This window comes from Corvus kubaryi, unplaced genomic scaffold, assembly GCF_017639235.1.
Source record: "Corvus kubaryi isolate FWS band 111438036 unplaced genomic scaffold, C.kubaryi_AGA036_p1.0 68, whole genome shotgun sequence".
NCBI classification, from domain to species: domain Eukaryota; kingdom Metazoa; phylum Chordata; class Aves; order Passeriformes; family Corvidae; genus Corvus; species Corvus kubaryi.
In genome coordinates this window covers 7,877,932-7,895,962 of record NW_024582056.1, presented here as the reverse complement: position 1 = coordinate 7,895,962, position 18,031 = coordinate 7,877,932, and the positions used below count along the sequence as shown (strand labels likewise).

Genomic DNA, 18,031 nt, shown 5'->3' with positions numbered 1-18,031 from the left:
TTATTCTGACTTGGTGCCTCCCACTGGTTTGTTTTCAAACTAGCACAGAGCTGCTCTCTTAAAACCAATTTATTAGACAGTCCATTCTGTTTTCTTCATTTAAAAACCCCGGAACTATCCCTTCCCTAAACAGAAGTCCTACAGGGGAAAATTTTCCAACTGGCTCCTGTGTGGCACATGGTGTAACAGTCAGCACAAAAAAAGATATCTACATGTACCTATTCTCGTATTTGTAGTTTACCTTTATTATGAAACTGTCTTGTTGTATAAGCAGAAATCACTAAAAGATGCTGCATTTAATTACACGGCTAGAAATCTGAAACATTTTGATTATTGCTGTCTCAGTCTTTGATAGGAGTATTAACTTTTATGATGTCATGCTTATGCTCTGAGGGAGCCACTGAGCCTGGCAGCAGAAGGGGAGCCTAATGGAGGTGATGTTCATGTGGAGGTGTTCCTAGATGCTCTTCCAAAGAGTTACTTTCAGTCTCAGCACACATGTATTGCTACTGCCATTCATGTGTTTGTTCTTGGTCAACCATGACAGAAAAAATTCAGGCTTTACTTTTGACAGTCTGAACTCTGCCTACTGACTGACTGCTCTTGTGGCAAGAACTGTATCATGAGTACCAATGTAAACAGTCTGGGTCTCCAGCAGCTTCAGTACACACAGTGTTACATATGCTAGGCATGCATTTAGCCACACTTGCACGCACAGCCATGCCAGACCCCATAGCCGTTGGTTCTGAGGTTACAGAACTTTTATTTTCCTTTTCTTTTTTTACCTGGAAGTGGAAAAAATGAGAAGATGCGCAAAGGAACGACACACAGCTCTGCGAAAGCGAAGTCTACTCCAATTATGTCAACTAAAATCTTCTCTGACACGTTTGGCGTCCAAAACATCACAAAACAGAGCTAGAAAGAACAAAATTAAGAAATGTTTATATTTCAGAAGGGAAGCACAAGGAAGGGTAGGCCCTCCTGGACTAAAATATTTGTTTACCAATGAGTAAATAACTCTACTAATGGTAAATATATATGCTATATATTAAAATTTAACTTGCATTAAAATACACGTGTACATAAGAGAGATACATTAACTTCAGAAGAAATTCCTACTCTTTAATTTTCCTCACATACCAAGTGTGATGCATAGAGAAAGAATTTTTATCATTTCTGCAAGCGGTTGTACTTGAATGGTCTATTATACAAACAGTAAAAACCTTGATTTTTACAGCACTTGGTCTGGTTAAAACACTTGTACTCCTAAACAGATTATCAAATTTTTTAGTAACTTAAGATTTGAAATCCTCCAAGACCCAGAGATCTGACCTAAGTCTAAGACTAGAGATTTAGATGTGCTGTTGGTATGCAATGTCTGATAGCAAGGCAAAGGTGTTCATCACAGTCCTACAGACACAGTGCTCTCAGGCCACAAACCCATGAAGTCTTGTTATTTTCATTAAAGAGTGTGCTGTTTAGTCCATACAGGAAAGGAAGACTTCCATGAAAAACCCATGACAATTGGTACAGTGGTAGTACATGCTGTTTAATTTTTTGGTCAGTCCTGAGGCAGGGCTTCCATCTGAGGGGCTGTTGGCAGCTGCAGGTCTGGCTTCAGTTCAAGGCACTCACTGAAGAACAGTCCTGACAGTCCTTACAGGACTTTCCCTATAAGAAACTGTACCTTCAAGTACAACTGCTTTGTTATTTAATTTGGTTTTGTAATTTAAAAAAATCACTTCTTATTGTTATTCTTGTAGTAAAGTGGATGTTAAGGAAGTGAGCTGACTGAATGGTGCAAAACTTGAGGCCTTAAATGCTCTGGCGCTCCTCTTGTCAGGTTACAAACCTGTGTACCCTGTAAATTATGCACAGTGGCTGTACAACAGTCTGGAAGACTCTACAACCACTCTGTTATAATCTAGCCTACCATCTTGTATCATAGCAGCTAGCTCTTTCCTTTTTATCCAGTTATCACACCTGTACATGTTCAGATGGCTTTTCAAACTAGTCTTTGAAGTCCTACACCCTCTAAGACAGCTGGGATTTCACTCTCATTCTTTGGTTGTGTGTCAGAAATTGTCTTTTCTGTTAAGAGTCCAAGCACCCAGGCTGCAGAAGTCTCCCAAGGCCTGTTACTGAGTGGCCTGTGGGAGGTTTCATGTTCTGACCCTCTGTGTGGTGAACAAAACATTCCACCTTCCTGCATAAAGGTCCATCTTCAGTTTTCTTCTGCACTTCTTCGGGTAGGAACTACTATTTATTTGTTACAATTGCAGGTTTTACTTGACTAATTTGATACTGTCTTTAGTGTATCTCCATCACCTCTACAGAGAACAATGAGTAGAGCAAGGTAAGAGCAGGAAACAAAAGAACTGAGCACTTCTTTTGCCAATCTACATGTACAGAGTATGACTGAAGCAGAGGGTACAATGTAGAGCAGAGGGGGTTGTGTGGTTAAGAATTCTGTTATTAAAAAGTAACTGTACAACAGCAGAGTAAATTCTTTCATTGCTGGAGACACCCTTAGGCAAACTCCAGTCATTTGTACTCTCACTGCAAACGCCCTGTAAAGCGGTCATACAGGGAATATTTTGTCAAGTCTTTCTTCAAAGTCCAATAAATAAAATAAGATACAAGGATGTCCACTCTTCATTTAAAATTTGCTGTTTTCATGAAAGCAAGGACCTTTACACTGCCTGCACTGCACAATACCATTAGTGTCCTAGTGACCAGTATAGTTGCTGCTGCTGCCAGATTCCATACATGCATGCTAACAGCAGAGCCTGCCCACTGCCAGCAACAGGCAAACAGAGAAGTCTTTCCCTCTTCAACAGCAGCTTGAAAAAGTGTTGAACATGGTTAGACAGGCAAACAAACAAGTGACCAAAGGCACTGTATGCAATCCTGCTCTCTAAAGTGAAGGTTTCCTCCTAGCCTTAATAAGAACAGACTCAATCTCCACCCAGCTCCCACTGGACCAAGGTCAGTTTGCCAATCAGGGATAATGACTTACACCCAGGTGGTATGTGGTCATTCCTCCTCAGCTGTCGCAAACTGCAGTCTTCCCCACCCCCCAATCAGCAAAGAGTTGTGCTGGTAAATGGCTTCAAAGAGCACTTCTTATAAAGCAGCTGGTGGGTAAAGACTGCTAAGCTCAAGAATAAGCAGTCTGAGGAGGTGAGGCATGGCAGCAGAAGGATCTGTTATCTCTGTCTCAGCATTCTTCCATCTTTTTGGTTGTAATATTGATAACTAGTTTCATTTTGCTGAGAGATCCCTCTCCATCCTCTTATGAGATGATATTCTCAATGCCCACAGGGAACAAAGCCCCAGGAAAATAAATTAATGTTTTGCATCATTCAAGCCCTCTGCAATTTAAATCCTGGAGTGCTTGCAACTTTAGAAGCTTACATACTATTTCAAAGACAAAACATAGTGGAAAAAACCCAGGCTCTACTTCAGGCAAAGAATAACACTAAACATGCAAAGCAGGAAGGTATTTCAGCTGCTGACTTTGTTACAGATGGCGTATTCTGAAAATAGGATGAAGTCTGCTTTTTTGTGATTCCAAGTGGTCTATATGATGTTTGTCATTATCTTGGTAAAAGGTGATGCCTGACAGAAGACTGGAGAAGATGGTAACAGTAGTCCAGGAGAAGTGGGACTGTGGCACAGACAAATAGAAATAGGCTCTACTGGAATAAGCAGTGCTAACTTCCTGCGACTCAGATCAGGAAAGATTTTAGGAAGTAGAATGTTTCCTATCCTTCTCCTAATTTAACATTGTTTTCTCACCCCACTTGTGTTTCTGTGCACGTCTGCAAGGTTAAAAATAGAATAAGTGGCTTGGTTAGGGTTACAGCTGTACCTTCATTTAATCTAATCAAGAGATGAAGACTAAACAGTGAAAGCTTCTGCAGAGGCAAGCAATGTGCATGCAGAGTGGCACTGCAGCTTCAGGCTGCAATTGCAGTTGGCTGTTGAGTGTTGTACCTGGCAACTCTGCTGAGGCCGAAGCATTTCAATGTTTTGGGAGTAAGGATTTTTCTTGTGGAATTCTAGCAACAGAGCTTACTTGATTTTCTGTTGTCTTACAGTATGAGTACAGCATGATATTAAAGGATAGTTTTTTTAAAGCCTTTGATCATTTAACCAGAACTTCAACTGAAGAGCGATGAGTGCTTTAAAAATACAGCAAGAAATGAAGGCGTGAAAAAATAGCAGAGTGTAATGCTAGAGAGACTAAGCAGTTCTGCATAAAGACAGTAGTATGTATTATGATGTTACCTCTGTATCAGCAACAGTAACCTAAGCATTTCTGAAAGTGTTTTAGTAATTTGAACTGATTTGAACTGATTTGAAGGGTTTTGGGTTTAGGTATTGTGCCTTCAACTGTTCTACACTAGTAAAATTTGAAAAACTTTACTAAATATGCCCACAAGTCACAGCACCGTAAGAAAATTACTGCAACTGTACTAGCTCAGATCAAAGCTCCAGCTAGATAAGTACTGTCTGCCTGCTAAAGGTCACTGGGAGACGCCGAAGGGAAGGGCATAAAAAACAGGGCAAGTGTAGCATAAGAGATGCCTTTCCCAGTCTGCATGAGAGTTACTGCTTTAGGAGCTCAGTAATTGTGGTGCACCTTCATCCCATGCAGGTTATGCTTTGTTATCTAATATTAGTGATTTTTTTCCTATACAGTTGTGCATTAAAAATCAGTAAAAAACTCTATCACTTGTGGCTTAGAGACCCTCCTCAAAGAGGTGTGCCTATTTTTATGTGGAACCTGGCTATTTTCAGCTAACAAATTCAGCATCTAAGCGTACTCAAAAGTCAAAATTAAGAACAACTGCGTCACCAAGCCTGAGAGAATGCAGCAAATTATTGTTTCAGTAGGGAAAGTACAGAACTGCTAGTGTTCAGTTCAATTTCTCTTTATTCTCTTAAGTACAATTATGGCATTTGACTTTCACAAATGATTGTGATGAAAGATTGTTCATGAGATTTTGTTCCAAAGGCTGCATGTGTGAGTCTGAATGCTTCTAGTTCTTGAAAAATAACAGTCTTTTCATAGGCCTTGCATCTCCTGGAAGCTATTTCCATTTATTCTGGTTGCTGACAGGGATTGCTAAACCTCAGAGACCCACTACATAATGCATTATAATACATTATGCTAACAAAGGCTATTGTCATGTGTATAGTAATCTGCAGGGTGCCAGACTGATTTGCTCTTCGGTACTTGTAGAAAACTGCCTGTATTTGAGAAGTTCATTGATAAATATAAGGCACAAAAGAGTATTCCAGTGAGCTATGAACAACAGTACAGCTTTTCTAGACCTCGTGCAGTCTTTGGTTAGAAGAAACTCTGGCAGATGACAGAGACATGGTATGGCTCTATGTTCCTCAAAAAGAAATTAAGGAATCCAAAATGAATGTTTTTAAAAATAGGTTTGACATATGCCAACCTGGAATGAGTCTGGAATAATAGATTTTACTGTGGAAAATGGTTAACCTGGTGAAGGTTATCCTGTGATGAAACGCAGTTCCTATTTTTCTCCAGCAAAAAACCTCTCAGCAGATATTTCACATAATTTGTTGAACGTGATATATTTGCAGAAGTATGGCTGTCCAAGTGAGGTGTTTTACCCTCAAGATATTGTTCTGTGCATGTATTGAGGGTTGTAGCTTAATTTAACCCATGCCTTGTTCATTACCTATTACCATTTGTGCTACATGGTGCCCGGTGAGGGCAGGGAGAACCTACTTTGCAAATTATTACACATCTCAGCTTTGAATTGCACCTCGGGTCTTTCAGATAGTATCAACTAAATTTATAACTTTTATTGCTATGGAAGATCATAAATGACATGATTTAGCTTTTTGAACCGTGCAATAAACAAATCAAAATTAGCCTGAGTCTTACATGGTTGAATTTCCTGATTTGCCAAATGCCTCTATGGTCTCCCTCTTTCTGACATAAACAGAACTTCCATAATTCTGTCTCCTTTTAGAACTTGTATCACACAAGATGAACTGATTTCACAGATATATTTTTGAAGTCAAGATAATATCTTGTTCTAACTAGCATCTGTGCCAAATGCTGGATTGTCTCCTCTGTTCAATAATCTACTTTACAGGATGTTGGAAAAAAAATGTTTATTTTGTTAGTGCTGTTTTCATGGCTATTTCAAATCCATACCTTCATCAACCTTGAAAATTTAGTTCTCTAAATGACTGCATAGTACTGGGGCTTTTCACTCAAAATCTTACTCTAGCATCTTACTGGTAAAGGAAACTGCACTTCTGTATTTTTATGAAGAATAAAAGTAATGACAGTTTTTAACTGTTAACGTCTTACTACTACTGAAACAACAGAAATAGTTAATAGTTACCCCCCCTTTTCAAATTCCAGTTGAGGTGTGTTTCCGTGTTGAATAGAGGTGTGGCACAGAATACAAAGTCCTAATACCTCCTGAAGCTACCATGCACCTCTCAGGTAGCTGAAAACCACAGAAAGCATTCAACAGGGTTCTTATGAAGGAAGGCGATGCAGCTACTCACTGATTTACACAAAGAAGTGCTTTTGTGTTTTATTGTGGACCAAGAAATCATAAAGTCTAGGTTTTATCTTAAAGGCATTATTCCCTGTTGACAGGAAATTGTATGCAATTTACCGTGACAATAATCAAGTAAAAACCTTGTTGTCTTTAAAGACTTAAGGGTTTTGGGGTTTTTTTTTCAGTTAGGTTTGTTGTTTTGGGTCTGTTTGGTTTTGGTTTTTTTAATGCACAGTTCTATAAACAATCATGAAGTTCTTTGGAATCTGTGGAGGAATTGCTGGGTATGATACAACACTGGAGGCCAGCATCACTGCCTTGCTATGGAAGCTTGCTGCATACCATAACCTGGTCCTTGCCAGAATGGACCTGCAGACTCATGCTATCTTTGCTGCATTTCATGTCAGAGAGTGGTCTTTGCAGAGCCACACATGCAGTTTTGGCAGTTTTGAGGAATTTTTGATACACAGCAAAAAAACTAAATTCATCATCCCGAATTGTTTGAGACTTTGAGGTGTCAAGTCATAGATCACAGAATATTCTGAGTTGGAAGGGACCCTCAAGGATTATCAAGTCCAACTCTTAAATGGCCCACACAGGGATTGATCCCACAACCCTGGTGTTATCAGCACCATGCTCTAACCAACCGAGCAAATCTCAGGGTCAAGGTTGCTGCAGTCTGATGCTCTGTTGAGACATATTATGATGTGTGTTCATGTGCCCTGTAACTGTAAGGTAAGAAAGCGGGTCCTTTTCTTGTGTGAGAAACGTAAAGTCTTCAGGAACAGGCTGTCCAAAGCCCCAGGGAGCTTGTTCTGACATCACAGCAGACACTGCTTTGAGCCAAAGGCTCGACCTGATGAACTCCTAAGTTCAGGAGGCCTTTCCAACCTGAACAATTCTGGGGTCCCATGAAACAAAAAACCCCTGGATCTGTGAGCAGTAAAAATGTCAGACCGCAGTCACATTTGAAACTGATTTATCATAATGCTGATGACTTGAATCACAAGGACATTCTCTCATAATGATGATCCCTCAGGCACATGCAAGTCAGTATAGATTTCTGTGCACTTTGTGTTCTGTGCAGGGGGTGTAAAGCTGAAATCTGCCATCATAAAATTTGTCAAGCAGCGGGGGAACCAGAGCCTGCTTGTGGGAACACCCCCTACCTTTATATCTCCTTCTGAAATAATTGGTTTACACATACCTAAACCTCCCCCCACTCCCCCAGCTTTCCAGCGTGACAGAGCACTATGTTCTTTAGAAATAAAGGCAGGTCCAGCAGCTGCACAATTCACTGACACTCTGATAGCATTAACACAATGCCACATCTGCTGTCTCCCCAGCTGCTGCTGAAAGTACTTAGGTGGTATTTTCCAGGCTGGGTTGGGTCACTAAATTGTTTAAGGTATTCATTGTATCTCTCCAATGAATTATGCCACTTATTTTTTTTTCAGAAAGCAGGATATTTTACTGCACTTCTAAAAAGCTTCAGTAAACCAAAGACAGCAGATTTCTGGTCTCTCTTTGAAAACTGTCCATGTCCCAACTTAGTAACTTTCTTCTGTCCCAAGTTTTCTGCACCCCTTGCTGCTCTTCCTACTGTGAACAAGAAGTTTGAACAGAAACATTGCTGCAGGGACAATTTTTGATGCTTCCTTTTCTGCCTGCTCCAGCCACTCATGCAGAACAGACCCTTTGTGTGAAACCTGAACAATCATGAGGGAGACATTAATCTCCACCTCACTGAAGCAAACAAAAACCATTTGTTCCAGGACAAAGGCTCAATGCAGTACCATGGATAGGACAAGGCCCTTGTGAGGATTTCATAAAGTCTGCCTCTGGTGGCCCAGCATCTTCCTGAGCAGGCAGGAATGCTTCCATTCATGTCTGTAATAATATTTACTGAAATGGGAACTACACCTGACCTTGAAAAGGTGAAGAGCCTCTTGAGCAACTGTCTGCCAATATGCCATTTCCCAATTGTTATTTTTTGCCAATATGCTATTTTCCAATTGTTATTTTTGTGCCAGCAGCCTGAAGATTAAAAAAACAATCTTGGAGTTAAGAGATGGGCAAAATCAAAGCAGTGAAAACAAATTCCTCCACTGGAGGAGTGGTATTACTCTAAAGGCTGTCCTTGACCTTCATATGGTCTACAACAGTAAAGTCAAAATAAAACTGATTTAGTCTTAAAAGTTAATGCTGCTTTTTTAAAGTATGGATATTCTAGATAAGACTTGTGAGATCTTTTTAATACAATAAGGCTGTAATGACACCATTGGTGAAGTAAGATATGAGAGAGTTGGGGAAATCTGTCCGTATTTTTACATTCTTTCTTTGTATACTCACAGGAGATAAGGACACTGAACTCTGCCACCCAGGGAATTTCAGGCACTGGCATGGTCAACAGCTGGGGTTGTGTCCTCTGAGAGGGACCAGATTCTTGTGACATTTATTCCTGTGGATTTTACTGTCTCTCAGTCCAAATTTGCCACGACTTTAGTAAAGCCAGGTTGTAACCCCTGATAATAACGCAATGCAGAGATGCAAAACAAAGACAGCCAACAAAAGATAGGAAAAAATGAACACAAATCCAGTGGCCTCTGCAATGGCTTAGACTTCTGACATTGAATGTCACAGGTAGATATGGTGGCAGCAAAATATTTCAGAGAATCACAGAATATTCTTAGTTGGAAGGGACCCACAAAGATCATTGAGTCCAGCTCTTAAATGAATGAATACAGGGATTGAACCCACAACCTTGGCATTATTAGCACCATGCTCTGACCAACTGAACTAGTCTCATTTGCTTTCATTTATCTTTAAACTCAGGAGGAAGAACTACACAGAAGGCAAAATAAATCTATACAGTACTTCAGTTCTGAAGAAAATACAGTTTGTACTGTTTCTTAAAGCCAGTTGCTAGCCATGACTAAGCTCTTCTTTGTTATAAAAAGGTATTCCTGAAAGTGAGCAACAAATACCAGGAATGGAGATACACCGCAGTAGCTACTCTGAGTTGGAAGGTCTTCAGGGGTAATTGATTATTCTCATAAGCAGAAAAGGAGATATTCAGGAAAATTTCCAGTTCAGGAGAGCTGTAAGCATGACTTTGGACAGGGGAGGATCAACTACTGTTTTAACCTGGATGAACTGGACAATATACTATAAAGTTTGACTGCTGTAAACTATGTGGAAGGGGAATGAGGATTGGCAGTATTAATCTGCAATTTGATATTGTGTGATGCATTGAAAAAAATCAATTATTATTCAAACCCTAAAGTACTCCAGTCAGACTTAACTTCCAAAAAAACCCACACCCCCCCCCCCCCCCCCCCCCCCCCCCCCAAAAAAATCATATAACCTTCGTCAGCCTTAGAAAACAGCAAAGGCTCACCCTAGTTAGTGCACCAACACAAGCCACTTTAAGAAAGTTGGCTCTTAAGTAATCATCCATTTATAAATTCTAGTGCAGTGGTTGGTAACTGACCTTCTGGAACTATAACACCAAACACTGTAACACAAAACACAGTCCCAGGCCATGTTTGTTAAAACACAAACACTTCAAAAACTGAAAAGCATTATTGCCATCAGAAGTCATATTACCTTTCTGCTCCAGAATTAAAATTTGTGATTTCTACAGAGCAACTTAGTCTGTGCGATGTTTTAGCTTGAGCACATGAACACTGAAAAATTCACAGATTTCCTTGTTCACATTGAAAGAAATCATCATGATCCTGTTTTTCATGGTGTGGCACAGCTGTTTCTTCTAGTAAGGCAGAAATGTTAGAGTAGCCAAATCCTCAAGCCAGAACAGATTAATGAGGTTTCTAACTGTATGTCATATTGCATTCCCCATTTGCAGGAAAGATGTTCAGTATCTGAAATGCAAAGGAACTTAAATGTATGGCTCCTCCTTTTCAGACCATGATGCTATTCCCTAGATCATGAGTCAAAAATTTGTGAAAAAATGAGGCTTTGTGAGTGTCAGTTCATTTTTACCTACTTGTTCAGCTGCTCTTCTGCACCATCAATGCACAAATGGCTCTCCTTAGCATTAAATATGTTCGTATTTCACCACACACCCCTCCAGTACCGTCCCTGCTCCGAATTCAGAGTTCGGTCCTTTGTTTGTTTGTTTTCAAAGGGCCATCTTCAGAATGCCTGCTATCTGTCATCTCCGTAAGAGCTGAGATGGGCAAATGGAGAAGTTTCAGCATTGCATGCAAAGCACAGAAAAGGATGCCTAAATTAAGGATCTCAGAGATCCCCACTTTGTTCAGATTTCAGCTTATGAACTAAGAACCAGTATTAGCAGCCTGGAATGTTTATAGCTATTGCAGCTAGTTACTGGGTGATTTTTTTTCTGCTAGCAACCCTCTCAACACACTGAGGAAACCTATGGCATCAGTCACAAGGAAACAGGAACAGTTATTTTTTTATTTTTTCTTGTTCCCTTTTCCAGCATCTGGATCACTTGAAAGCATGGGGATGAGGCAGCAGATACTTGGCTAAAGGCCTTGTAAGTATCAGTGGAAGATGAATAATGGAGTAAAAGCCCTAACAGTTTCTTGCATGGGTCAGAATTGCAAATCACTTTGCTCCTCTCTAGGCTTGGTCAGGGTTTTCTTCTTATCTCCTAGGTTCTTGATGATTAATATAGAACATAACCAAGCAGATGACGACTGAAAATTAGGAAAATGATGGGATGGCTTGCAGTAAACTGTCGTCAAATGGAACAAAGACTTTCCTCCTCCCCTCTTCAGGCTGAAACTGATCCCATCACAGGGATCCAGCAAGAGAAACCCTGTGACTCTGGACCTCACCCTGATGTTGCCAGACTGAGATGGGGTCAAATAAGCACACACAACCCTTCGTCCTTGTTTGCGCAAATGCATGAAGGTGAGTAGATAAATTCAAGTATTTCTACATTTTCTTGCTACCTGACAGTCTAATGCTGATTTCACAGTAGTAGTAGTAACTGACCTTATTTTCTTTAGGACAGGAGAAAAACACTATCCACATTTTTGCGAAAACATGTTCATATGCACTACTTGTGGCAAATCCTATTTTAAAATACTCCTTTGCACACCCTCTAGCTACAGTGAAGCCACCTAAGGCATCTAAAAATGAATCTCAGTTCAGGCCTTGAATGCAATTTTCTGTCTCTTGGCCTTCCAGGTACATAATCTCCAAAGCTGGAAAGAAAGCGGAGGGCGTGATACCTCTCTAGCTATTGCAGCTCAGGAAGTGCATTCACGGTGGCTAAATGCCATGGGACTCCTGACAGTGAGAGCTGTGCACTGCAGCCACCTGCCATGCACTTATTTCATGCTATGGACACCCCTCTTCTGCCTTCAAAAGATTTCAGTGAAATGGGAACATGTGCCTTGGAATTTTTCAACATGCAAACCTAATTCATATTATCCTGAGTGCCTAATAGGCCAGCAGTCAGTCTTGTTGCAGAGATACAACAAATTCTTTAACTTCTCTCTAACTTCTTTAACTTCTGTCAAGAGTTGCTTTATGTCTCATTATTTCGCAGACAGCATAGTTGAAAACATCAAATAAATAGCTCTTATGTATGTAAGAGCTTTACACAGGATAGTTTATCATGTGGAAAATGAACTTATTTCTAAGTGCAGAAAGGGATATGAAATGGTATATTTATGACACTATGGACTGAATATTTGAGAGCAAATGGGCCTATGAAAACTGTACAGTCTTTGGTGTCCCTCATGGGAAAAATCAGCTGCTAGGCTGAAGGCTGGGAAATATGATTTGCTGAGTTCAGCTGGAAATTAAACAACTATTGAGTACAGAGTGTTTGCACAGCATCAGGGAATAAGTCAATAAGGCAATGCTATTGCAATAATATATTGAGTTGGTATGAATATTCTGTCTTTACTCATTCTGACTCCAATTTTATCAGCCAGTGATACATTTCACTGGCTGGTGGAGCCTTGCTGATCAACTGGACAGGAGAGTCAGCAGCCAGTACCCACTTTGCAGTTCCTAGTCTGGCATAACCAAATCCAAAGCAGAGAGCAAAAGCTAAGGCATCTCGAGTTGTCCTTTTCAGCCTGAATGAAACACAGCTGCTTCTTTTCCACTGACTCTTGCTCTTACAGAATGAAGTAGGAAGCAGCAGCTCCTGAGTCTTGTCTTCTGTGCTTCTCAGTTTTTCATATAGGGAATTTTCCCTGTTACACTGGCTTCCTCGTTCTTGGTCAGGGTTTTCTTCTTATCTCCTAGGTTCTTGATGATTAATATAGAACATAACCAAGCAGATGACGACTGAGAATTAGGAAAATGATGGGATGGCTTGCAGTAAACTATCGTCAAATGGAACAAAGACTTTCCTCCTCCCCTGTTCAGGCTGAAACTGATCCCATCACAAGGATCCAGCAAGAGAAACCCTGTGACTCTGGACCTCACCCTGATGTTTCCAGACTGAGATGGGGTCTCCCTATTGAATCTTGCAAATCTATGGTTCCCAGCATCTGTCCCTCTTTTTTGCCCATGGTTGGAGGGAAATAAAAGATACACAAGCAAACATGTTAAATGCTGCAGCTTAAACTTTCTGGTGGTTATAATGTAACAGAAACTCCCTCACCTAGCATGACACTGAATATGATTATCTGCTTGTCAGATGCATACATTATACATTAATCTATGAGACGAATATAACTGCCAAGTGATGGTAGTTTTTCCTGCTGTGCTACAAGGTATAATCATTGAGGAGCTGAAAAAATGTCTGTGTGCTGCTCTTCCTGAGGGACTGATAACTACCAGCAATGAAAGAAAAACACTTGCCAATAGTAACTCCTCAAACTACAGATGCTCATCAGCAGGAGTCCTTAGAAATCAGTACTTTTTATCCTCTGTCAAAAGAACGAGTTATGAATCTAAACACTACACTATTTTTAAAAAAGTAGCATTTTATTTATAGAATATAAGAGATTACCTAACAAATAAAATAGAAAATAATTTTGCTAGTATTAGAAATATTTTAAAGTTATCATTAGTCCATAAACCAAACCTGATTGAAAAGTAGGTGACGTTTTGACATGTATTGACACACACACACTTAACTCTCAGGGTTAAGCATAAAAGCCATTTAACTGACCAGCTGTCTGCTCCTAAGTACATTACATCTAAACTTTTACTGAGATTTAAATCTAATGCAGGTGACCTGGAATTTGAGTTTGGTTACCACAACACAATGCACATCAATCTGTTCAGCTTAACTTCCTTCACTTTCATTGAAACTTCATGGCAATGTTATTTTTCTTTTTTTTTTTTTTAAGATTTAAAGTTTTTACTAGTTTGTTTGTAACGAGTAAATATGAAATTTATAAGTCTTGCATGAATCCCACACACATAAATGTGTAAATGTGAACACTTTCTCTCCCCTCTATCTTTTAGTCTTTTGGAACAGGAAGGAATGAAAAATCACAGGGCAAAACTGAACATCTGGATTTTGTTTCTTAAGCAGTGTTTACTAATTAAATATAAGACAGTACTCCATACAATTAGCTTCTCCCCTTAATCAGTCTGTTTATTTGTGAAAACTCCTACCTTCTCCAATTGTCTACAACCATGTGTTCATTAAAAAAAAAAGCAAAGCAGCACTGAAATTCCTTTTAAATAGCTGGAAAGAGCTTTATGCTGTTTCTAATAGAACACATGCTAAAACTTAGAAGTACTGTGCAGCTCTCCTGCTGTACATTAGCTTGGTGACAGATGGATGAACATGGTGTGGTGCACATAGCATGTCACCCTGGCACCTTGAGCCTGTCTTATTGGGAAGGGAAAACCTGTTGTAACACATAGAACACTAGAGAATATGACAATAACTGGCCACATGTCTTGCTGACACTTCAGCTAACATGAACCATGTAGCAACAGGAGCTGGTGTTTGGAACTGTATCCCAAAAGCACTGTGGTCTGTCCCAGCTGAGGCTGCTGGAAGACAAAGCTGAACCAAATTACACAGGTCTTAAACTACTGCTGTAAGAACTGACTGCTCCTTCCCTGGCAATGAACAATAAATGAACACATAAGTACAGACTATTCAGGGTCATTTTCAGTGATGGTGAGCTAGGGAGCTTTCCCAGGGCTCTCTGAGAAGCTGCTTTCTCTGACCAGCATCCTGCATGTTCCTCATGCAGTGACCTGGTGCCAGCCACACTGAGCTGGCCATGCTTTTACCCTAGTGGCATCTACTTAAACGAGGGTGCTCAGACCTCACGTTAACTAAGACATCACTTGCCTTCCAGCATGACTCTGAGACATGAACAGATGCTGCTGTTTCCAGTCCCCTCAGAGAGCTGACTGTCCCACTTTCCCTGGCGCTGCCTTCACAATCGATGGCCGCCTCTCAGCTCAGGGTGTGCAGGGCTTGCACACAGACGTGCGTGAGTGAGGGCACGGCTCTGACCACACAGACGAGGCTGCAGCGGGTGCAGCAAAGCAGCCTGAGCCCTCACAAAGGAGGCCTCTATTACTTTTATATAGCAGGCATTACCAACTAATGTGAACTCAGCCTGCAAAGCCTTGCAGTTCAGAGGCAGATGACCAAACACTAATCACATGGCTGCCAGCAGCTAACATTAGCCAGGGAAAAGGGCCTTAACTGACTGCAACTTCTGTGTCATCACACAGAGTTAAGTAAGAGCTCAGGTGAGAAATGGAGAGAGAATTAAAAAAAAAAAAAATAGAAAGAGAGAGAGAGACAGAGAGAGAAAAGTAATTTTGCAGTATCTGTGCCCTGTCACAGGCTGCCTTGGAAAAATTCCTGAATTCTGCACTGTGGTGTCCAAGCTCAGAGACACTACCACTGTTCTAAAAAAACCCCTTGCTAAAGCACAGCCTATTTGCTATTATCCCTGCTGGGTATGTCAGGGTTTCCTTGCATAGCTTGCTCCTCGCAGAGCCTGCCCCTCTACTCACAGCTCATGTGTAAGGGAGTTCTCTCCTGACAGAGCAAACCTTTGCTGCAATGGAGAAATGCAGTAAATTAGCACCCAGACAAATTATTTTGGGATTTATGCAGTGTGCTCAGGCTGACACATCCCACAACCAGAGGGATATGTGCTACAAATGCACCACTTTTCTCTCATGTGTCTGTGTCTTCACTTAGTTTACAACTGTGCAGCCACCTCAGGGCTGATCTGCAGGGCCATCTAATCAGGCATTGAACCAAAATGTTTAGTTCTTCAACAGCCTGATCTGCAATGGCAGCAGCACTGGCATTTGGAGCAGTATCTCTACTTACATATGGAAAGAAGTGCCTAATGGCAGTGAACTAACAGATAATGGCAAACAACACCATGCATACCCTTTAAAGTGCATGTAAATTACCAAGCATGACTTATTTTTTAAAATCAGAATGGTCCCTTATTTGTACAGGCAAATTTCTAAAGCTGAGTCCCTTCCCTCTGCTATATGTGTTTTACATTCAGTTGCACAGTCACAAAACATGGCTTTGGAAGGAATCCCCACTTACTCACAACAAAAACCACATCAATATGACTAATCACAGCTGCCTTACATATCAGTTTAATGGCTTCTACTTACAGCTTTTAAAGAAAACAGCTTGTTTTTCACTAAGCAATACAACTAATTCCCATTTTTTGAAGAAGCAGCTGTAACACCCACCTGATGCTTAAAAGCCATGAGGCAGTACTTATGATCATACTTGACAGAACACATGTGCATGCTGCACAGTTAGCCTGGAAAGGCTCAAGTGTAGCCTTTCAGATCCCATGAAGATTTAAACAAACCATAAAGTTATGTTTCTTAACAAAACTATGCCTTTTTTTCTACTCTGACCTAATACTATCACTACCAACAACAGTGAAAAGGTGTTTCTGTTGCAGTACTAGGACTGCAGTACTTCTTGTGCAGGCATGGCTGGTCTGTGGAAGGAGGTAGGACATTTTTCTCCCAATTCTATTGAAATAGTACATCTTCAATGATTGAAAGCTTCCCAGGGTTTTACATTGGGAAGGTACTTCCCTGCATGGCTCCTGCTTGTACTTAAAGCTTCACTGTTATTTTTTCGAGTGGTTAATGGACTGCCTTTATCTTTACATCTTCTGGAATCCTTCTATAGATCATCCACTGGAAAATGCATTCACATGACATGTCTAGAGCACTTGATTTGCTTTGTCTTACCCTGGGAGCCTCTTTCTCACTTTCCCTCTGACCTGAAAGAACAAGATGTTACCAATGGTGACGCCACTAGTCTGACTGCCCTTTGTTGAAGTAGAGCCCTGAATAAAAACACGGCTATCACCAATGGCCATGGGAGCTCACCTGGCCAAAACAGAGGCAAATTTAAAGTCTAGTTCCTTAAAGCCTGTGGCACACATCAACAGGAGTCATCTGCTGAGTTTGTGTGCTGAAGCATTTGCAGGCTCAAGCCTTTGAATCCAGCTGAATCTTTAGAGCTCGTGTCTATTTTTCTGCTCTGTCTGTTGACAAGCAATCCTAAGAATCTGTCACTAGCAGGTAAAAATAGAAACGGGACAGGAAAAGCTATGGACCTCAAAAGTGTTTCTGGAATTTCAGTGTGGGCAAATCTCTCATGATGATCTCATGAAAGAGCTGCCCTTGAAAGTAAAATGGAGAACTTTCGGATGCAAAATCCCAGAAAGTCACAAAACAAAAGCCTATTGCGATAGTTAAAAATTACTCTGCAGAGGATAGTGATGGTAATGTGAAAATCCCATTATCTATCAGAACCAGAGTAACCTGATAAATACCATGGGGAATTAAGAATACAGTCAGTTCAGAGAAAACTCTGAGATTGAAATAGTATTCTCAGAACAATTTATAACAAGGAAATCTTTCCCATTCACGGGTCTGTAACAACCGACAGATTCAAGGGAGGCTCCAGCTGTAGAGAACTTAACTTTGGCCTGGCACAGGACACAAGAGAAAACCTCAAGGTGTGTAATGGTAGATAATGGGAGAGCTGTGGAAAGTCTCCAGACAGACAGTGGCCAATTCAGTGCAGGCATATGTCTGTCTCCGTTTCATGCTGTAGGAAATACAAGTTAGAGCAAGAGCTGTTGGTCTCTAAGCCACATGAGAAGAGGTCAAGCTTAAGGAAATTTGAGCCACATTGGCTCATACAATTCTGTCTTTGATGGTGGCCAGTTGTAGCTGTTTAGGGAAAAAGCATAGGAAAAAAAGAGCAGAAGAAATGTAATTCAGCTATGGATGGATTGAGCTGCTTCATTGTCAACTGTGAAATAACACAGAGTTCTGTATCCCACATTCCCAGGTTGTGGCAAGGGGGTGGGGATGGTTACAAATACTTCTGGCTTGTGTACTGTAACTTTCCTTTGACATAAATTAGTTTCTCTTCATGCATAAGCCATCTGCAACTCAGTCATAAATGTTCTACAGTACAATGAAAGGGAGACAGAAATTCGGTCAGCACTCCCATACTC

The 18,031-nt window shown here is 40.7% G+C and overlaps 1 protein-coding gene across 1 annotated transcript in view; it reads right to left on the bottom strand.

Annotated features, from left to right (window-relative positions):
* The window catches only part of ANKH (ANKH inorganic pyrophosphate transport regulator), a 56,352-nt gene that overhangs the window by 13,041 nt on the left and 25,280 nt on the right, over positions 1-18,031 (bottom strand). The window contains exon 9 of the mRNA XM_042048650.1: positions 786-915. Within this exon, the coding sequence (XP_041904584.1) occupies positions 786-915 (130 nt within the window). The remainder of the gene's footprint in view (positions 1-785; positions 916-18,031) is intronic.